Genomic DNA, 22,880 nt, shown 5'->3' on the forward strand with positions numbered 1-22,880 from the left:
TAAGTAGACTGGCTCCTTGATCTTCCCCAAACTCTCCTTTATTGACTCCAAGATCATCATGACCTATCTGCCAACTGTTCAAACTTGATTGGAATTGCCAGATTTTTGAGATTACAGATTACAGGCTGCAAAAAATCAGTACTACTTCTGAAAAGAAACCACTGTGAACAATTTCTGGCAAAAGTGTGTTCCATTTGTTTGTGACAGCAGAGATTTTCTTACAGAGATTTGAGCACATTGTATTGGTGTACATAATTTGTTATGGATGTACATGTAATAAGCTTTACTGCATAACCTTTTGTGTTTCTATCTGAGAACTTTAAAAACTGGTGTTCCTATTTTTGAGGTTTCACGGTTGGCAGGTATGGATTAGCCTCTGTGGGTAAATGCTCTCCCATAGACAAAACCCCAAACACCTCTCACTCGAAACACCAAGTCCACCCTCCCCCAAAACACTAAGCCCACCACACCCCTCCCCTCTACTCCCATCAGCGATGAAACATTGGCGTTAACAATCCTGTTCCTAATCAGCGGATGCAGATCAACTACTTCCGGGTCCCATCTATCCCTACAGCTTAATCAACCCAGTCATCATAGCAGAGACATCATCAAGTGCAGAGAAAACACAACTTGAAGCTCCACTCTCTAGTGAGTGTCATATTTGTTTAATCTTATATTATTCTTAACTGTAAAGGTGTATTCTAAAATAAATGAACCCTAAATCTTGAAAACGTCAGAATAAATGTGTACTGCACACCTCTGTTAAACACCAAAAAGTATTTTGTTCTCTGATGCCTTTATGTATGTACTTCATTTTAATCAAGACTCTAGTCTTATCTTAGTCCTTGTTGTGACAACTGACAACAATTTTGTAAACAAAATAGTTGCAGGCAGGCTTGTCATTGTATTGTAATTGTTTAAACCATGGATGGAGCTGTAAAAAGGGACAAACAAGCCCCAATTTGATGTAGTTCTTTTCAAACGTTTGAGTTTTATCACAACAATAGGATAGTCATAACTGTGAAGTTCCAAAATTTCTTCTAAATCTAAGCATAATATAAAATGCCGATATAAAATGGCGATATAATCTTGGCAGTCATTAATGAATCCGAAAAGTTGACATTTACCTTAAAAAACAATCTTCATTTGTACTTATTGGCCATCTGATGTGAAAAAAAGGAGTGAGATCAGATGACCGTGCACATGCACCCGGTCACTCTTCGCGTTTGTTTACATCAACATCCGGGACATTTCACATGTCTCACCTTGCCAGAATGGCGTCCGCTGGCCCCCACGATTATTTCACGTATTTGCACTGCGTCTGCATTGAGTTATCTATCTTGCGCCGCTACGACTCTCTTTGCTATTGCTGGGCTCCTTATGGATGGGGTCGCCCATATGGTTATAGTCAGTTGGATAGGTCACGTGAATGTACCTCCTACCAGTCGTAATTGAGGTTTCACTTTTAGGAAGGCTGGTGGTAGGCTTCCTCGGCAGCAAGGTAGTACTAGTTACATCAGCTGCATATCATGAAAGAAAAAAAAATGGTTCCTTAGGCTGGAGAGTGCAAAAGAATTCTTGCTCGAAAGAATAATGACCTCGCTAAAAGGGGTTGTCATGCAAAAACAGGCCTGTGGCTACATGGATTTATGAACTCTCAACCCGATACTGCAGGCATCAATGAAGTGCTCAACCACGGGTCAACTTAATGGGTGCATTCAAAATTTACTCTAATTTTGTTGACCTGGGCTATTTTTGTTGACCTGGGCCCAGTGTCATAAAGCTGTTAAGCAGACATTCTGCTAGCAAATTTCTTGGCTAATCAACTACAGTTATCAAGAAATGACCGAGGTACTGGTCCCAGCAATGTTAACTGTATGATGTTCTAGCTGGTAACTTGTGCTAAGTAAATTTCTGTGCTTACAGTCTATATGAAATTTGGCTTAAAGACTCTGGACACTATTGGTAATTGTCAAAGACCAGTCTTCTCACTTGCTGTATCTCAAAATATGCACAAAACAACAAACCTGTGAAAATTTGAAGTCAATTGGTCATCGAAGTTGCGAGATAATAATGAAAGAAAAAACACCCTTGTCACACGAAGTTGTGTGCTTTCATATTCTTGATTTTGAGACCTCAAATTCTAAGTTTGAGGTCTCGAAATCAAATTCGTGGAAAATTACTTCTTTCTCGAAAAACTACTTCACTTCAGAGGGAGCCGTTTCTCACAATGTTTTATACAATCAACCTCTCCCCATTACTTGTTACCAAGTAAGGTTTTATGCTAATAAATATTAATAAATACCTTGGACGGTTTCAAGTCTCTGATTGGTCAAAACCCGGTCACGTGTGAGAGTGTTAACGGTGGTATAAAGACGCGCTGAAAATGTATCAATTTTGAGTGCGCGCCTGTAACATGTGCGCGCGTATAAACTGACGCAGAGCTCATGCGCGCGTTTTAATGCACAAGGAACAGCTATCGTCCAATCATTTGCCTCCTTTGACCCCAGTGAAGGCGCTGAACAGATCATTATTTAAAAGAGTCACTGGTCTCAAAGATCAGTAATGTGATAAACGCACGAAAGAGATGGGAACCATCAAAAGCTCAAATATGGCCCCTGAACATGTCTGGAAGTACCGCCGAGAGAAAAGTCACAAAATTTGGACAATTTTAGCTGTTGAATTCGCTAAAAAAGGTATTTATTAATGGGAATAACAGTGTTCGTACCCGGTCTTCACTGCGTGGTAATGACCTTGGTTGGTGGCTGGCGCTGTTAACGGACCTCGCCTCCGGCTCGGTCCGTTAACAGTGCCAGCCACCAACCCGGTCATTACCACGCAGTGAAGACCGGGTACTCGCACCGTTATTCCCTAATTATGAGTAATTACCAACAGAGTCCACTGCCTTTAAAGTAGTCTTACTCACCACAATTGGGGACTCCGCATGGCTGCCACTGGGGGTAGGGTCCCTCTGGAAAGCACCCTGGTTCCTGTCTCATACCTCCTGGGTTTCGGCAAGAGTTACTGCTGTTAGCGAGCTCCGGAAACACGGACAAGTACATGTTTCTACTCTGTGGATACTAGACACATAGACAAATACAAAACATTTTGTAAGGCCGGGTTCGTACTTCATGCAAATCAACTCTTATAGGGTATGTATACCTTTGGCTTTTGGATCCTTTTGATTGTTTCAATCCTTTGTAAGTGTAGATATTTAGAATAAAAATAACCCATGAAAATTTCATTTAAAGACACTGGACACTATTGGTAGTTGTCAAAGACCAGTCTTCTCACTTGGTGTATCTCAAAATATGCATAAAATAACAAACCTGTGAAAATTTCAGCTCAATTGGTCGTTGAAGTTGCAAGATAATAATGGAAGAAAAAAACGCCCTTGTCACAAGAAGTTGTGTGCTTTCAGATGCTTGATTTTGAGACCACAAAATCTCAAAATCTAATTTTGAGGTCTCGAAATCAAATTCAAATATTTTAGTGGAAAATCACTTCAGGGACTTATGTAATGGTCCTAAACTTGATCTACAAAAGGTACCAAAACCTCTTTAAAAAAGAAGAAGGATTTTCAACGTACGCTGTGGGTCCATGGCAGACACTGCAGCCCTGTTTTAGTTACGCTGATGTTGCCCTGGTAGAACTGCCCCTGGTTTTCATAGCAATCAGCTGGGGGAAAAAAAGAAATGAAGAAAATAGTTGAAATTCGTTGTAAACAATTTATTTATTTATTTGGTTGTTATTCCAAAGATTCTCCCCCAAAAATATGATATCTAAATGAGTCAAGACTCTTACGGGAGAAAAAAGGAAGGAAGTTTTAGACGTGGGAGGAAAACCCCAGGGAAATATGTCAGGGGAACCGATGCAATCAGGTAGAGCCTGAAAACCTATTCAACATAGTGACCCCAACCTCCGGTCATGACACTTGAACAATGCACTTAACCATAATTGTTTTGTTAAAAGTACATTCTACTCTAACAGCCAGGCTCCTAGTGGATGATACCAATGCCTACACCCTTATGGACCGTGAAGCGGGTAAACCTTGGGCAGCAATGTAACATAAGTCAGGCATGGTTCTTAAAAAAAAATAGGAACATTTTATCGAGAACAAGGGCTGACCTACATGATGCAGTAGGCTCTAATAGACTTTGGAGGCTATTTAATCACAATTGATTTTTACAGGGACAAACAAATCAGAAATCGGACTTAAGTAGAAATAATATCATGCCTGAAAAGTAATAAATGAAACTGATCCACCACAGCTCCTTGTCCCAATAGACCAATCCATTAGGCTCCACCCCATTGCGTATTGACTAATCACAACACAACGAAGGTCCGACATGCGTGCGTGTATGCTTGGCGTGCGCGGCAGAGTTGTGCAGAAAGGCATTGGAGAGCCCCACGTGTTCTTGCTCACACGTGCGTCGTGAGCGGAGCCTACTGGATGGGTCTATTCTTTATGAGCCACATTGAAGCCAAGTGCCTAAAGGCAAAAAGCTTCAAGTCCCAGAGTAGAAGCCATTAGGAATGGGTTAGGAATATAGACAGAAATGCATACTTACTTGTTATCTGGTCTTTAGGCATAACTGAAATTTTAACAAAATAAAGAAAACATTAATATCAATATGGTATCTTTTTTAATACACACTAGATACTATTTAATAGGTACATCTTAACAAGGAATTTTTTATTATAAAAAAATAATAATAAAAAGATGATTATGATCTAATAATATTCATGGCTTTTTCTAAAGCCAATCAGAGCATACAGATCGTAATGTTGAGTTAACATATCACTGTTCTTTTCAGAACCACCACAGTGATTTTTCATAGTGTCACCAGACCCTACTAGATTGCATCTCCACCATGCTGAGTTTCAAACCCTACTCATGTACATGGTGTTAAAGCAAACCTTACTAGATTGCATCTCCACCATTGACCATGCTGAGTTTCAAACCCTACTCATGTACATGGTGTTACAGCAAACCTTACTAGATTAATGTATTTGGTTTGCGGTAACACCATGTGTGTATCTACTTGCCAGGTAGAGTTGTTCTTAGAGAACTGTCTTGCTTTATTCTACTGCCGCGGAGTAGATAATCGGAGGTTCGGGAGACTTCTCAGTTCTGAAAAGAACTGTCCTGCTTTTTAACTATTACCAGGGCGGATGGTATAGAAAATAGACTGGACTACTACTTTAGCTTATAGGATCGTAATTAACTGTACTGCCGCGGAGTCAGTTCTGAATTGGTCTCAATGTTTCGACTAGCTTGCTCTAGTCATCGTCAGGAGACTGAAGAGGTAAGAGAAGAGTGGGCTTATTTATAGGGGTTGAGTGGACCCACTGTAGGTCATACAATGCTCTGATTGGTTACTAGATTACATCTCCATTTTGCAAAGGTTTAAATCCCACTCATGTACATATGGTGTTACTGCAAACCTTACTAGATCGTGTAATAGGTTTTTCACTATTTTCTTGTGACCCAGATGGCCTATCAATCTCAAACTTCTACAGGTTTGTCAGTTTATGTATATGGTGGATTACATAAAGTGCTTTCACTGCCAGCAACTGTTTTGATAGCGAAAAAACAATTTTGTAATGTTCCTTTAAAATTAAGTCCCCTTCAAAATGACAACACTCTGAAATATCCCCAAAGTACATATCAGATGTCTTACCGATGAGGTTTGCCTCGCTGCACGACCCCGGTGACCTCTCTTTGCTTGGGAGATCTGGACACTGTGATTGGCCAAGCGCTTGACTAAAACGCTTCAGGAAGAACTGGTTTCGGCTCTGGTTGAGATCGACCCAGTCCTGGTGGCACAACTCGCTGCGCACAACTGCACAGTCCTCCCTATCAGATAATAATAATAATAATAATAATAATAATAGTAATAATAATAATGGACATTTGTATATCTGTCAGAAAGACATTCCTGGCACGTAGAAAAAGAACTCTGCTAATGAGGGTACTTAAAGCTACATATGACTGAATTGCTTACCTGCAGATGAGTTTGGGGAGGGGGTGCGCAGGCTTAGTGATGTCGCAGTCCGGCAACATGTTGTGGCACATCAGCGACCTGAAGGCATTCCGGCAGCTTCCCTCCCTGACGATCGAGTCGATCTGACTCAGGATGTCGTGTAACAACGGCTCCTGCTTGTTGATGGGATTGTACAGATCTGCATCAATGAACACCTGACGTCCCTTCAAATAGTTCCCGCACTGGTTACCATTGTAAGTGGCACAGTAACTGTAAAATGAGAAAGGGACTATGTTAGACTATTCTTGCATTGTGTTTCTTGAGGAAACCGTGCCGTACCTTGAAGGCACTGGACACTATTGGTAATTACTCAAAATAATTGTGAGCATCGAAACTTACTTGGTAATGAGCAATGGAGAGCTGCTGATTGTATAAAATATTGTGAGAAACGGCTCCCTCTGAAGTAACAAAGTTTTTGAGAAAGAGGTGATTTCTCACTCAAATATTAAAAGACTTCAGGAATGAAGCATTTTTTAGGCATCTGAAGCACACAAAATTGTGCAACGGGGACGTTTTTTCTTTCATTCATCTCTTGCAACTTCGATGACCAAATGATTAAAATGTTCACAGGTTTGTTATTTTGTGCATATGTTGGGATACACCAAGTGAGAATACTGGTGTTTGGTGTATCAAAGGTGTCCAGGGCCTTAAATTGAGAAACACACATGTAAAGAATAGAGCCATTGCTCAAGGTACTTCAATCAATCAATCAACTGCAAAGACAGCAAGGGTGTGTCGCACCGATCTCCTGTGTCCACGTCCTATAGCCTCACGCCACATGTGGTCGATTTCGCTAGGTGCTTCAATGAGAGTAGTAATCTGCCCATACATCCAGGGCCCAATTACATGGCTCTGCTTAGCTTACCTCTGAATTATGCGCTTACCAGCTGTGTGAAAGCAAAGAGTGCCTAGTAACATGGAGTACGTACAAGCACATGCCAAAATTCCCTGCTAACCGAGGAAACAAGCTTGACGTAAAGCGTGGAGTTCCCTGCTTCCAGAAGCGCCTGTTCTTTTCAAAGCAGATCCATGAAACTGGGCAAAGCCAAGTGCTGGTTCCATGATTGCTTCGTAAAACACAGACGTTGCAAGGTGTGCTCATGCGAAAAGGCTCACCAAATAAATAAAAAGATGTTCAGGTCCAACCAAAACCACTTACTTGGGTATGTTGTTGACTCGGATCACAGCGGAACGGCTCTTCTTGATTTCTTGTATTGTTTCGCCATCCGATTTAGTCACGACATTCTCCACCACACAGGAGTAATTAGCAGAGGACGTGGCATTAAAAACGTAGTACTCCTTTTCCCAGAAAGAAGGGTTACGGCCACTTCTTTCCAAAATCTATACACAAATAATAATAATAATAATAAAAACATTGATAATAATAGGAACATCAATAATATGTTAGTATCCATCACAAGTGATGCTCATGGCGCAAGGAAGGTAGGGCCAATGATTTGCCATTTTAGGAAAGTGAAAATTCCGTTTGACAAAAACATGAATTCCGTCTCAGGCACAACAAATTCTGTTTCATGTTTTTTTAATAAGACAAAAGGTTGTTAAATACCCAATTACTCACTTTAAAACTTAAATTTTGTATAATTTGCACTGCTGACTTCCTAAATGTTCATTTCAACTGACATCTTTTTTTAATTTGTTTAAAATTTGTATACTTCTGATCGATGCAACGGAAACATGTAACAGCCGTTGCACTATTTTTTTTCATAAGAGAGACAAGGGCAAAATCAGAAAAAGCCCTCCACTCGACTCATCATTTTATACCATTCTGCATGGTTTGGCAAGTTCCATGAAAAAAGAATCATGTAAGTGATGCATCTACAGGGAATAAGTGTACTGAGACAGTAATTTTGGGTTGAGCGAAGAACAATTAACTACAGGCTAGACTTCTCCCAATTAACATGACGGCGCTCTACTACCATGAAGTCAAATTTTCTTTGCCCAACTTTGTTCAAAGCATGTTAAAGTTGGTAAAAGTCAAACACTTTGCCCCTGATCAAATAATTTTATATTCTTGTATTTTTAATGTTTTCAAGCCAAATAAAAAGTTTAGGGTCGCGGGGTTAAGTAAGGGTCAGTTGGGTAACCAGAAACAGAACATTTGTTTGAGAGGGGGGAGGGCCTGAAGAAATCAATATCTTACCCTCATTCGGTTTCTTAACCAATAGAGTTTGGGCTTGGGATGCCCGGTGACACTGCACGTCAAGTTGACCCTTGTCCCGTAAGTGACATTATAATCCTGAGGTTCCTCACGAATCATAGCTGGTACTGCAGATCAACAAAAATACAAAATGGTTTTAACTAAAAATTAAAACTTCGGTAAGTTTGACCGTAGCAAGCTGAATTGAAACAAGATCTTCAGAATGTTTCGAAATCTACATGGTGTTTATCTTGGTTACGAATGCCTGAATGTGCATTCTGGAACTTATGAGCGACATGTAAACTTGTATTGACATTTTGCAAAGGGGACCACAACAAAAGCACAGGGCACCACGGCAGATGCTGTGGGTGCCATGGGTAAATTAAGACCCTTTCACATGAGAGCACTTGAGCAAGGGTCCCTTGCTAAATTGTAGCATGGTTGTACAAATTTTTACAAAATGTTCCTCATGAGAAAAGACAACAATTGTTTCTACTGTCCAAGTTCTCTTGCAAAATATTGTCAAACATTGCTGCATTTTACAACTATGCTAAAATTAAGTATGGGACCCCAGTTAAAGAGGTCTGTGGTCAATGACTCACCTTGGACATCAAGATAAGCCGGGGAGGAGTACACTGAACCGCCTGGATTCTCAGCCCAGCACCGGTACATCCCACGATCAGACACGCTCGCGTTGAACACCTTCAGGTTGAAGTTATTCTTGACAGTATAGCGTGACCCACTCAACAGCAGTGTGACACCGTCCTTCTCCCAACGGACCCTCAGAGGCTCGGCACCGGTAGGCTGGCACCGGAGCGTGACCGGCCCCTCGACGACGACAGATGAGTTCTTTGGAGGCCGCTGGATCACTGGAGGATCTGGTAGTTAAAAATATTCACTGATCATTTTACGATGCCATGTCAAAATTTAAGACCTTAAGACTAGCACATAGCAATCACTCACACTTGAAAGTTACTCAAGAAAACTGAAAACGTACTTCTTAAACATGCATGTAATAATCCAACTAAGTCGGAACTCGGTCCTGTTTGCTTCGTTTTAGAATGGGCAAGGGCACCAAGGCATTTTCTCCTTGGTAAAGGACACCCTATGAGGAAATTATAAATTTCTACTGGACATTTTAAGGGCACCAAGGCAATGACCAGGGGGCATGTAGGCAAATGCTTTCATTGCCCCTGTAAAGTATCAGGCCTGCCATGTCAAAATTTAAGACCTTAAGACTGCCATAAAGCACTCCCTCACACGTTGAAGTTTCTCAAGAAAACTTAAGACGTAGTTCTTAAACATTCATGCACTAAGCCAGTAAAGTGAGAACTGTTGAATGTCACTGGTAATTATCTGATTGAAACGTTGAGTTGTCAACCACCAGTTCTTCTCGGAACTAACACTACTCAAAAGATATTTACACATAGTGAGACTGAAGAGGTAAGAGAAGAGTGGGCTTATTTATAGGGGTTCAGTGGATCCACTGTAGGTCAATCAATGCTCTGATTGGTTACTAGATTACATCTCCATTTTGCAAAGGTTTGAATCCCACTCATGTACATATGGTGTTACTGCAAACCTTACTAGATCGTGTAATAGGTTTTTCACTATTTTCTTGTGACCCAGATGGCCTATCAATATCAAACTTCTTCAGGTTTGTCAGTTTATGTATATGGTGGATTACATAAAGTGCTTTCACTGCCAGCAACTGTTTTGATAGCGAAAAAACAATTTTGTAATGTTCCTTAAAAATTAAGTCCCCTTCAAAATAACAACACTCTGAAATATCCCCAAAGTACATATTGGATGTCTTACCGATGAGGTTTGCCTCGCTGCACGACCCTGGTGACCTCTCTTTGCTTGGGAGATCTGGACACTGTGATTGGCCAAGCGCTTGACTAAAACGCTTCAGGAAGAACTGGTTTCGGCTCTGGTTGAGATCGACCCAGTCCTGGTGGCACAACTCGCTGCGCACAACTGCACAGTCCTCCCTATCAGATAATAATAATAATAATAATAATAATAATAATAATAATAATAATAATAATAATAATAATAATAATAATAATAATAATAATAATAATAGTAATAATAATAATGGACATTTGTATATCTGTCAGAAAGACATTCCTGGCACGTAGAAAAAGAACTCTGCTAATGAGGGTACTTAAAGCTACATATGACTGAATTGCTTACCTGCAGATGGGTTTGGGGAGTGGGTGCGCAGGCTTAGTGATGTCGCAGTCCGGCAACATGTTGTGGCACATCAGCGACCTGAAGGCATTCCGGCAGCTTCCCTCCCTGACGATCGAGTCGATCTGACTCAGGATGTCGTGTAACAACGGCTCCTGCTTGTTGATGGGATTGTACAGATCTGCATCAATGAACACCTGACGTCCCTTCAAATAGTTCCCGCACTGGTTACCATTGTAAGTGGCACAGTAACTGTAAAATGAGAAAGGGACTATGTTAGACTATTCTTGCATTGTGTTTCTTGAGGAAACCGTGCCGTACCTTGAAGGCACTGGGCACTATTGGTAATTACTCAAAACTATTGTTAGCATAAAAACTTACTTGGTAATGAGCAATGGAGAGCTGTTGGTAGTATAAAACATTGTGAGAAACGGCTCCCTCTGAAGTAAGTTTTTGAGAAAGAGGTGATTTCTCACTTAAATATTAAAAGACTTCAGGACTGAAGCATTTTTTAGGCATCTGAAATCACACAAAATTGTGCAAGGAGGACGTTTTTTATTTCATTCATCTCTCACAACTTCGATGACCAAATGATTAAAAATGTTCACAGGTTTGTTATTTTGTGCATATGTTGGGATACACCAAGTGAGAATACTGGTGTTTGATGTATCAAAGGTGTCCAGGGCCTTAAATTGAGAAACAAACATGTAAAGAATAGAGCCATTGCTCAAGGCGCTTCAATCAATCAATCAACTGCAAAGACAGCAAGGGTGTGTCGCACCGATCTCCTGTGTCCACGTCCTATAGCCTCACGCCACATGTGGTCGATTTCGCTAGGTGCTTCAATGAGAGTAGTAATCTGCCCATACATCCAGGGCCCAATTACATGGCTCTGCTTAGCTTACCTCTGAATTATGCGCTTACCAGCTGTGTGAAAGCAAAGAGTGCCTAGTAACATGGAGTACGTACAAGCACATGCCAAAATTCCCTGCTAACCGAGGAAACAAGCTTGACGTAAAGCGTGGAGTTCCCTGCTTCCAGAAGCGCCTGTTCTTTTCAAAGCAGATCCATGAAACTGGGCAAAGCCAAGTGCTGGTTCCATGATTGCTTCGTAAAACACAGACGTTGCAAGGTGTGCTCATGCGAAAAGGCTCACCAAATAAATAAAAAGATGTTCAGGTCCAACCAAAACCACTTACTTGGGTATGTTGTTGACTCGGATCACAGCGGAACGGCTCTTCTTGATTTCTTGTATTGTTTCGCCATCCGATTTAGTCACGACATTCTCCACCACACAGGAGTAATTAGCAGAGGACGTGGCATTAAAAACGTAGTACTCCTTTTCCCAGAAAGAAGGGTTACGGCCACTTCTTTCCAAAATCTATACACAAATAATAATAATAATAATAAAAACATTGATAATAATAGGAACATCAATAATATGTTAGTATCCATCACAAGTGATGCTCATGGCGCAAGGAAGGTAGGGCCAATGATTTGCCATTTTAGGAAAGTGAAAATTCCGTTTGACAAAAACATGAATTCCGTCTCAGGCACAACAAATTCTGTTTCATGTTTTTTTAATAAGACAAAAGGTTGTTAAATACCCAATTACTCACTTTAAAACTTAAATTTTGTATAATTTGCACTGCTGACTTCCTAAATGTTCATTTCAACTGACATCTTTTTTTAATTTGTTTAAAATTTGTATACTTCTGATCGATGCAACGGAAACATGTAACAGCCGTTGCACTATTTTTTTTCATAAGAGAGACAAGGGCAAAATCAGAAAAAGCCCTCCACTCGACTCATCATTTTATACCATTCTGCATGGTTTGGCAAGTTCCATGAAAAAAGAATCATGTAAGTGATGCATCTACAGGGAATAAGTGTACTGAGACAGTAATTTTGGGTTGAGCGAAGAACAATTAACTACAGGCTAGACTTCTCCCAATTAACATGACGGCGCTCTACTACCATGAAGTCAAATTTTCTTTGCCCAACTTTGTTCAAAGCATGTTAAAGTTGGTAAAAGTCAAACACTTTGCCCCTGATCAAATAATTTTATATTCTTGTATTTTTAATGTTTTCAAGCCAAATAAAAAGTTTAGGGTCGCGGGGTTAAGTAAGGGTCAGTTGGGTAACCAGAAACAGAACATTTGTTTGAGAGGGGGGAGGGCCTGAAGAAATCAATATCTTACCCTCATTCGGTTTCTTAACCAATAGAGTTTGGGCTTGGGATGCCCGGTGACACTGCACGTCAAGTTGACCCTTGTCCCGTAAGTGACATTATAATCCTGAGGTTCCTCACGAATCATAGCTGGTACTGCAGATCAACAAAAATACAAAATGGTTTTAACTAAAAATTAAAACTTCGGTAAGTTTGACCGTAGCAAGCTGAATTGAAACAAGATCTTCAGAATGTTTCGAAATCTACATGGTGTTTATCTTGGTTACGAATGCCTGAATGTGCATTCTGGAACTTATGAGCGACATGTAAACTTGTATTGACATTTTGCAAAGGGGACCACAACAAAAGCACAGGGCACCACGGCAGATGCTGTGGGTGCCATGGGTAAATTAAGACCCTTTCACATGAGAGCACTTGAGCAAGGGTCCCTTGCTAAATTGTAGCATGGTTGTACAAATTTTTACAAAATGTTCCTCATGAGAAAAGACAACAATTGTTTCTACTGTCCAAGTTCTCTTGCAAAATATTGTCAAACATTGCTGCATTTTACAACTATGCTAAAATTAAGTATGGGACCCCAGTTAAAGAGGTCTGTGGTCAATGACTCACCTTGGACATCAAGATAAGCCGGGGAGGAGTACACTGAACCGCCTGGATTCTCAGCCCAGCACCGGTACATCCCACGATCAGACACGCTCGCGTTGAACACCTTCAGGTTGAAGTTATTCTTGACAGTATAGCGTGACCCACTCAACAGCAGTGTGACACCGTCCTTCTCCCAACGGACCCTCAGAGGCTCGGCACCGGTAGGCTGGCACCGGAGCGTGACCGGCCCCTCGACGACGACAGATGAGTTCTTTGGAGGCCGCTGGATCACTGGAGGATCTGGTAGTTAAAAATATTCACTGATCATTTTACGATGCCATGTCAAAATTTAAGACCTTAAGACTAGCACATAGCAATCACTCACACTTGAAAGTTACTCAAGAAAACTGAAAACGTACTTCTTAAACATGCATGTAATAATCCAACTAAGTCGGAACTCGGTCCTGTTTGCTTCGTTTTAGAATGGGCAAGGGCACCAAGGCATTTTCTCCTTGGTAAAGGACACCCTATGAGGAAATTATAAATTTCTACTGGACATTTTAAGGGCACCAAGGCAATGACCAGGGGGCATGTAGGCAAATGCTTTCATTGCCCCTGTAAAGTATCAGGCCTGCCATGTCAAAATTTAAGACCTTAAGACTGCCATAAAGCACTCCCTCACACGTTGAAGTTTCTCAAGAAAACTTAAGACGTAGTTCTTAAACATTCATGCACTAAGCCAGTAAAGTGAGAACTGTTGAATGTCACTGGTAATTATCTGATTGAAACGTTGAGTTGTCAACCACCAGTTCTTCTCGGAACTAACACTACTCAAAAGATATTTACACATAGTGAGACTGAAGAGGTAAGAGAAGAGTGGGCTTATTTATAGGGGTTCAGTGGATCCACTGTAGGTCAATCAATGCTCTGATTGGTTACTAGATTACATCTCCATTTTGCAAAGGTTTGAATCCCACTCATGTACATATGGTGTTACTGCAAACCTTACTAGATCGTGTAATAGGTTTTTCACTATTTTCTTGTGACCCAGATGGCCTATCAATATCAAACTTCTTCAGGTTTGTCAGTTTATGTATATGGTGGATTACATAAAGTGCTTTCACTGCCAGCAACTGTTTTGATAGCGAAAAAACAATTTTGTAATGTTCCTTAAAAATTAAGTCCCCTTCAAAATAACAACACTCTGAAATATCCCCAAAGTACATATTGGATGTCTTACCGATGAGGTTTGCCTCGCTGCACGACCCTGGTGACCTCTCTTTGCTTGGGAGATCTGGACACTGTGATTGGCCAAGCGCTTGACTAAAACGCTTCAGGAAGAACTGGTTTCGGCTCTGGTTGAGATCGACCCAGTCCTGGTGGCACAACTCGCTGCGCACAACTGCACAGTCCTCCCTATCAGATAATAATAATAATAATAATAATAATAATAATAATAATAATAATAATAATAATAATAATAATAATAATAATAATAATAATAATAATAATAGTAATAATAATAATGGACATTTGTATATCTGTCAGAAAGACATTCCTGGCACGTAGAAAAAGAACTCTGCTAATGAGGGTACTTAAAGCTACATATGACTGAATTGCTTACCTGCAGATGGGTTTGGGGAGTGGGTGCGCAGGCTTAGTGATGTCGCAGTCCGGCAACATGTTGTGGCACATCAGCGACCTGAAGGCATTCCGGCAGCTTCCCTCCCTGACGATCGAGTCGATCTGACTCAGGATGTCGTGTAACAACGGCTCCTGCTTGTTGATGGGATTGTACAGATCTGCATCAATGAACACCTGACGTCCCTTCAAATAGTTCCCGCACTGGTTACCATTGTAAGTGGCACAGTAACTGTAAAATGAGAAAGGGACTATGTTAGACTATTCTTGCATTGTGTTTCTTGAGGAAACCGTGCCGTACCTTGAAGGCACTGGGCACTATTGGTAATTACTCAAAACTATTGTTAGCATAAAAACTTACTTGGTAATGAGCAATGGAGAGCTGTTGGTAGTATAAAACATTGTGAGAAACGGCTCCCTCTGAAGTAAGTTTTTGAGAAAGAGGTGATTTCTCACTTAAATATTAAAAGACTTCAGGACTGAAGCATTTTTTAGGCATCTGAAATCACACAAAATTGTGCAAGGAGGACGTTTTTTATTTCATTCATCTCTCACAACTTCGATGACCAAATGATTAAAAATGTTCACAGGTTTGTTATTTTGTGCATATGTTGGGATACACCAAGTGAGAATACTGGTGTTTGATGTATCAAAGGTGTCCAGGGCCTTAAATTGAGAAACAAACATGTAAAGAATAGAGCCATTGCTCAAGGCGCTTCAATCAATCAATCAACTGCAAAGACAGCAAGGGTGTGTCGCACCGATCTCCTGTGTCCACGTCCTATAGCCTCACGCCACATGTGGTCGATTTCGCTAGGTGCTTCAATGAGAGTAGTAATCTGCCCATACATCCAGGGCCCAATTACATGGCTCTGCTTAGCTTACCTCTGAATAATGCGCTTACCAGCTGTGTGAAAGCAAAGAGTGCCTAGTTACATGGAGTTCGTACAAGCACAAGCCAGAATTCCCTGCTAACCGAGGAAACAAGCTTGACGTAAAGCGTGGAGTTCCCTGCTTCCAGAAGCGCCTGTTCTTTTCTTACGGTAAGCAGATCCATGAAACTGGGCCAAGCCAAGTGCTGGTTCCATGATTGCTTCGTAAAACACAGACGTTGCAAGGTGTGCTCATGCGAAAAGGCTCACCAAATAAAAAAAAAGATATTCAGGTCCAACCAAAACCACTCACTTACTTGGCCAAGCCAAGTGCATGTAAAATAGGCCTACAGTGATATAGCCCTTGTCTGTTCACAGAAAGCGATGGTGCACTAACCCATGTTGGAGAACACTGGTTCCATGATTGCTTTGTAAAGCGCAGACGTTGCAAGGTGTGCTCATGCGAAAAGGCTCACCAAATAAAAATAAAAGATGTTCAGGTCCAACCAAAACCACTTACTTGGGTATGTTGTTGACTCGGATCACAGCAGAACGGCTCTTCTTGATTTCTCGTATTTTTTCGCCATCCGATTTAGTCACGACATTCTCCACCACACAGGAGTAATTAGCAGAGGACGTGGCATTTAAAACGTAGAACTCCTTTTCCCAGAAGGAAGGGTTATGGCCACTTCTGTCCAAAATCTACACACAAATAATAATAGTAATAAAAACATTGATAATAATAGGAACATCAATAATATTTAGTATCCATCACAAGTGATGCTCACGGCGCAAGGAAGGTAGGGCCAATGATTTGCCATTTCAGGAAAGTGAAAATTCCGTTTGACAAAAACATGAATTCCGTCTCAGGCACAACAAATTCTGTTTCATGTTTTTTAATTAGACAAAAGGTTGTTAAATACCCAATTACTCACTTTAAAACTTAAATTTTGTATAATTTGCACTGCTGACTTCCTAAATGTTCATTTCAACTGACATCTTTTTTTAATTTGTTTAAAATTTGTATACTGCTGATCGATGCAACAGAAACATATAACAGCCGTTGCACTATTTTTTTTCATAAGAGAGACACGGGCAAAATCAGATCAACCCTCCACTCGACTCATCATTTTATACCATTCTGCATGGTTTGGCAAGTTCCATGAAAAAAGAACCATGTAAGTGATGCATCTACAGGGAATAAGTGTACTGAGACAGTAATTTTGGGTTGAGCAAAGAACAATTAACTACAGGCTAGACTTCTCCCAATTAACATGACGGCGCTCTACTACCATGAAGTCAAATTTTCTTTGCCCAACTTTGTTCAAAGCATGTTAAAATAAATAATTTTATATTCTTGTATTTTTAATGTTTTCAAGCCAAATAAAAAGTTTAGGGTCGCGGGGTTAAGTAAGGGTCAGTTGGGTAACCAGAAACAGAACATTTGTTTGAGAGGGGGGAGGGCCTGAAGAAATCAATATCTTACCCTCATTCGATTTCTGTACCAATAGAGTTTGGGCTTGGGATGCCCGGTGACACTGCATGTCAAGTTGACCCTTGTCCCGTAAGTGACATTATAGTCCTGAGGTTCCTCACGAATCATAGCTGGTACTGCAGATCAACAAAAATACAAAATGGTTTTAACTAAAAATTAAAACTTCGCTAAGTTTGACCGTAGCAAGCTGAATTGAAACAAGATCTTCAGAATGTTTCGAAATCTACATGGTGTTTATCTTGGTTACGAATGCCTGAAGGTGCATTCTGGAACTTATGAGCAACATGTTAACTTGTATTGACATTTTGCAAAGGGCACCTCAACAAAAGCACAGGGCACCACGGCAGATGCTGTGGGTGCTATGGGTAAATTAAGACCCTTTCACATGAGAGCACTTGAGCAAGGGTCCCTTGCTAAATTGTAGCATGGTTGTACAAATTTTTACAAAATGTTCCTCATGAGAAAAGACAACAATTGTTTCTACTGTCCAAGTTCTCTTGCAAAATATTGTCAAACATTGCTGCATTTTACAACTATGCTAAAATTAAGTATGGGACCCCAGTTAAAGAGATCTGTGGTCAATGACTCACCTTGGACATCAAGATAAGCCGGGGAGGAGTACACTGAACCGCCTGGATTCTCAGCCCAGCACCGGTACATCCCACGATCAGACACGCTCGCGTTGAACACCTTCAGGTTGAAGTTATTCTTGACGTTATAGCGTGACCCACTCAACGGCAGTGTGACACCGTCCTTCTCCCAACGGACCCTCAGAGGCTCGGCACCGGTAGGCTGGCACCGGAGCGTGACCGGCCCCTCGACGACGACGGACGAGTTCTTTGGAGGCCGCTGGATCACTGGAGGATCTGGTGGTTAAAAATATTCACTGATCATTTTACGATGCCATGTCAAAATTTAAGACCTTAAGACTAGCACATAGCAATCACTCACACTTGAAAGTTACTCAAGAAAACTGAAAACGTACTTCTTAAACATGCATGTAATAATCCAACTAAGTCGGAACTCGGGCCTGTTTGCTTCGTTTTAGAATGGGCAAGGGCACCAAGGCATTTTCTCCTTGGTAAAGGACACCCTATGAGGAAATTATAAAATTCTACTGGACATTTTAAGGGCACCAAGGCAATGACCAGGGGGCATGTAGGCAAATGCTTTCGTTGCCCCTGTGAAGTATCAGGCCTGCCATGTCAAAATTTAAGACCTTAAGACTGCCATAAAGCACTCCCTCACACGTTGAAGTTTCTCAAGAAAACTTAAGACGTAGTTCTTAAACATTCATGCACTAAGCCAGTAAAGTGAGAACTGTTGAATGTCACTGGTAATTATCTGATTGAAACGTTGAGTTGTCAACCACCAGTTCTTCTCGGAACTAACACTACTCAAAAGATATTTACACATAGTGAGACTGAAGAGGTAAGAGAAGAGTGGGCTTATTTATAGGGGTTCAGTGGATCCACTGTAGGTCAATCAATGCTCTGATTGGTTACTAGATTACATCTCCATTTTGCAAAGGTTTGAATCCCACTCATGTACATATGGTGTTACTGCAAACCTTACTAGATCATGTAATAGGTTTTTCACTATTTTCTTGTGACCCAGATGGCCTATCAATCTCAAACTTCTACAGGTTTGTCAGTTTATGTATATGGTGGATTACATAAAGTGCTTTCACTGCCAACAACTGTTTTGATAGCGCAAAAAACAATTTTGTAATGTTCCTTTAAAATTAAGTCCCCTTCAAAATGACAACACTCTGAAATATCCCCAAAGTACATATCGGATGTCTTACCGATGAGGTTTGCCTCGCTGCACGACCCCGGTGACCTCTCTTTGCTTGGGAGATCTCGACACTGTGATTGGCCAAGCGCTTGACTAAAACGCTTCAGGAAGAACTGGTTTCGGCTCTGGTTGAGATCGACCCAGTCCTGGTGGCACAACTCGCTGCGCACAACTGCACAGTCCTCCCTATCAGATATAAATAATAATAATAATAGTAATAATAATAATGGACATTTGTATATCTGTCAGAAAGACATTCCTGGCACGTAGAAAAAGAACTCTGCTAATGAGGGTACTTAAAGCTACATATGACTGAATTGCTTACCTGCAGATGGGTTTGGGGAGGGGGTGCGCAGGCTTTGTGATGTCGCAGTCCGGCAACATGTTGTGGCACATCAGCGACCTGAAGGCATTCCGGCAGCTTCCCTCCCTGACGATCGAGTCGATCTGACTCAGGATGTCGTGTAACAACGGCTCCTGCTTGTTGATGGGATTGTACAGATCTGCATCAATGAACACCTGACGTCCCTTCAAATAGTTCCCGCACTGGTTACCATTGTAAGTGGCACAGTAACTGTAAAATGAGAAAGGGACTATGTTAGACTATTCTTGCATTGTGTTTCTTGAGGAAACCGTGCCGTACCTTGAAGGCACTGGGCACTATTGGTAATTACTCAAAACTATTGTTAGCATAAAAACTTACTTGGTAATGAGCAATGGAGAGCTGTTGGTAGTATAAAACATTGTGAGAAACGGCTCCCTCTGAAGTAAGTTTTTGAGAAAGAGGTGATTTCTCACTTAAATATTAAAAGACTTCAGGATTGAAGCATTTTTTAGGCATCTGAAATCACACAAAATTGTGCAACGGGGACGTTTTTTATTTCATTCATCTCTCGCAACTTCGATGACCAAATGATTAAAAATGTTCACAGGTTTGTTATTTTGTGCATATGTTGGGATACACCAAGTGAGAATACTGGTGTTTGGTGTATCAAAGGTGTCCAGGGCCTTAAATTGAGAAACACACATGTAAAGAATAGAGCCATTGCTCAAGGTGCTTCAATCAATCAATCAACTGCAAAGACAGCAAGGGTGTGTCGCACCGATCTCCTGTGTCCACGTCCTATAGCCTCACGCCACATGTGGTCGATTTCGCTAGGTGCTTCAATGAGAGTAGTAATCTGCCCATACATCCAGGGCCCAATTACATGGCTCTGCTTAGCTTACCTCTGAATAATGCGCTTACCAGCTGTGTGAAAGCAAAGAGTGCCTAGTTACATGGAGTTCGTACAAGCACAAGCCAGAATTCCCTGCTAACCGAGGAAACAAGCTTGACGTAAAGCGTGGAGTTCCCTGCTTCCAGAAGCGCCTGTTCTTTTCTTACGGTAAGCAGATCCATGAAACTGGGCCAAGCCAAGTGCTGGTTCCATGATTGCTTCGTAAAACACAGACGTTGCAAGGTGTGCTCATGCGAAAAGGCTCACCAAATAAAAAAAAAGATATTCAGGTCCAACCAAAACCACTCACTTACTTGGCCAAGCCAAGTGCATGTAAAATAGGCCTACAGTGATATAGCCCTTGTCTGTTCACAGAAAGCGATGGTGCACTAACCCATGTTGGAGAACACTGGTTCCATGATTGCTTTGTAAAGCGCAGACGTTGCAAGGTGTGCTCATGCGAAAAGGCTCACCAAATAAAAATAAAAGATGTTCAGGTCCAACCAAAACCACTTACTTGGGTATGTTGTTGACTCGGATCACAGCGGAACGGCTCTTCTTGATTTCTCGTATTTTTTCGCCATCCGATTTAGTCACGACATTCTCCACCACACAGGAGTAATTAGCAGAGGACGTGGCATTTAAAACGTAGAACTCCTTTTCCCAGAAGGAAGGGTTATGGCCACTTCTGTCCAAAATCTACACACAAATAATAATAGTAATAAAAACATTGATAATAATAGGAACATCAATAATATTTAGTATCCATCACATGTGATGCTCACGGCGCAAGGAAGGTAGGGCCAATGATTTGCCATTTCAGGAAAGTGAAAATTCCGTTTGACAAAAACATGAATTCCGTCTCAGGCACAACAAATTCTGTTTCATGTTTTTTAATTAGACCAAAGGTTGTTAAATACCCAATTACTCACTTTAAAACTTAAATTTTGTATAATTTGCACTGCTGACTTCCTAAATGTTCATTTCAACTGACATCTTTTTTTAATTTGTTTAAAATTTGTATACTGCTGATCGATGCAACAGAAACATGTAACAGCCATTGCACTATTTTTTTTCATAAGAGAGACAAGGGCAAAATCAGATCAACCCTCCACTCGACTCATCATTTTATACCATTCTGCATGGTTTGGCAAGTTCCATGAAAAAAGAACCATGTAAGTGATGCATCTACAGGGAATAAGTGTACTGAGACAGTAATTTTGGGTTGAGCGAAGAACAATTAACTACAGGCTAGACTTCTCCCAATTAACATGACGGCGCTCTACTACCATGAAGTCAAATTTTCTTTGCCCAACTTTGTTCAAAGCATGTTAAAATAAATAATTTTATATTCTTGTATTTTTAATGTTTTCAAGCCAAATAAAAAGTTTAGGGTCGCGGGGTTAAGTAAGGGTCAGTTGGGTAACCAGAAACAGAACATTTGTTTGAGAGGGGGGAGGGCCTGAAGAAATCAATATCTTACCCTCATTCGATTTCTGTACCAATAGAGTTTGGGCTTGGGATGCCCGGTGACACTGCATGTCAAGTTGACCCTTGTCCCGTAAGTGACATTATAGTCCTGAGGTTCCTCACGAATCATAGCTGGTACTTCAGATCAACAAAAATACAAAATGGTTAATAAATAATTAAAACTGTGGGAAGTTTGGCCGAAGCAAGCTGAATTGAAACAAGATCTTCAGAATGTTTCGAAATCTACATGGTGTTTATCTTGATTATGAATGCCTGAATGTGCATTCTGGAACTTATGAGCAACATGTTAACTTGTATTGACATTTTGCAAAGGGCACCTCAACAAAAGCACAGGGCACCACGGCAGATGCTGTGGGTGCTATGGGTAAATTAAGACCCTTTCACATGAGAGCACTTAAGCAAGGGTCCCTTGCTAAATTGTAGCATGGTTGTACAAATTTTTACAAAATGTTCCTCATGAGAAAAGACAACAATTGTTTCTACTGTCCAAGTTCTCTTGCAAAATATTGTCAAACATTGCTGCATTTTACAACTATGCTAAAATTAAGTATGGGACCCCAGTTAAAGAGATCTGTGGTCAATGACTCACCTTGGACATCAAGATAAGCCGGGGAGGAGTACACTGAACCGCCTGGATTCTCAGCCCAGCACCGGTACATCCCACGATCAGACACGCTCGCGTTGAACACCTTCAGGTTGAAGTTATTCTTGACGTTATAGCGTGACCCACTCAACGGCAGTGTGACACCGTCCTTCTCCCAACGGACCCTCAGAGGCTCGGCACCGGTAGGCTGGCACCGGAGCGTGACCCGCCCCTTGACGACGACAGACGAGTTCTTTGGAGGCCGCTGGATCACTGGAGGATCTGGTGGTTAAAAGTATTCACTGATCATTTTACGATGCCATGTGAAAATTTAAGACCTTAAGACTAGCACATAGCAATCACTCACACTTGAAAGTTACTCAAGAAAACTGAAAACGTACTTCTTAAACATGCATGTAATAATCCAACTAAGTCGGAACTCGGGCCTGTTTGCTTTGTTTAGAACGGGCAAGGGCACCAAGGCATTTTCTCCTGGGTAAAGGACACCCTATGAGGAAATTATAAATTTCTACTGGACATTTTAAGGGCACCAAGGCAATGACCAGGGGGCATGTAGGCAAATGCTTTCATTGCCCCTGTAAAGTAT

At 41.1% G+C, this 22,880-nt stretch overlaps 1 protein-coding gene across 2 annotated transcripts in view; it reads right to left on the reverse strand.

Annotated features, from left to right (window-relative positions):
* LOC139946375 (uncharacterized) overlaps positions 1-22,880 on the reverse strand; it is a 56,344-nt gene that overhangs the window by 28,812 nt on the left and 4,652 nt on the right. The window contains exons 4-23 of one of the 2 annotated variants that reach the window (XM_071944016.1): positions 22,280-22,555; positions 21,683-21,807; positions 20,717-20,898; positions 19,308-19,556; positions 18,993-19,168; positions 17,776-18,051; positions 17,177-17,301; positions 16,211-16,392; positions 14,802-15,050; positions 14,418-14,593; positions 13,202-13,477; positions 12,603-12,727; positions 11,601-11,782; positions 10,405-10,653; positions 10,024-10,199; positions 8,808-9,083; positions 8,209-8,333; positions 7,207-7,388; positions 6,009-6,257; positions 5,685-5,860 (exon numbers count right to left, since the gene is read on the reverse strand). In XM_071944016.1, coding sequence (XP_071800117.1) covers positions 5,685-5,860; positions 6,009-6,257; positions 7,207-7,388; positions 8,209-8,333; positions 8,808-9,083; positions 10,024-10,199; positions 10,405-10,653; positions 11,601-11,782; positions 12,603-12,727; positions 13,202-13,477; positions 14,418-14,593; positions 14,802-15,050; positions 16,211-16,392; positions 17,177-17,301; positions 17,776-18,051; positions 18,993-19,168; positions 19,308-19,556; positions 20,717-20,898; positions 21,683-21,807; positions 22,280-22,555 — 4,032 coding nt within the window. The remainder of the gene's footprint in view (positions 1-5,684; positions 5,861-6,008; positions 6,258-7,206; positions 7,389-8,208; positions 8,334-8,807; positions 9,084-10,023; positions 10,200-10,404; positions 10,654-11,600; positions 11,783-12,602; positions 12,728-13,201; positions 13,478-14,417; positions 14,594-14,801; positions 15,051-16,210; positions 16,393-17,176; positions 17,302-17,775; positions 18,052-18,992; positions 19,169-19,307; positions 19,557-20,716; positions 20,899-21,682; positions 21,808-22,279; positions 22,556-22,880) is intronic. The other variant, XM_071944017.1, reaches the window with a different exon arrangement.

This window comes from Asterias amurensis, chromosome 13, assembly GCF_032118995.1.
Source record: "Asterias amurensis chromosome 13, ASM3211899v1".
NCBI lineage: Eukaryota > Metazoa > Echinodermata > Asteroidea > Forcipulatida > Asteriidae > Asterias > Asterias amurensis.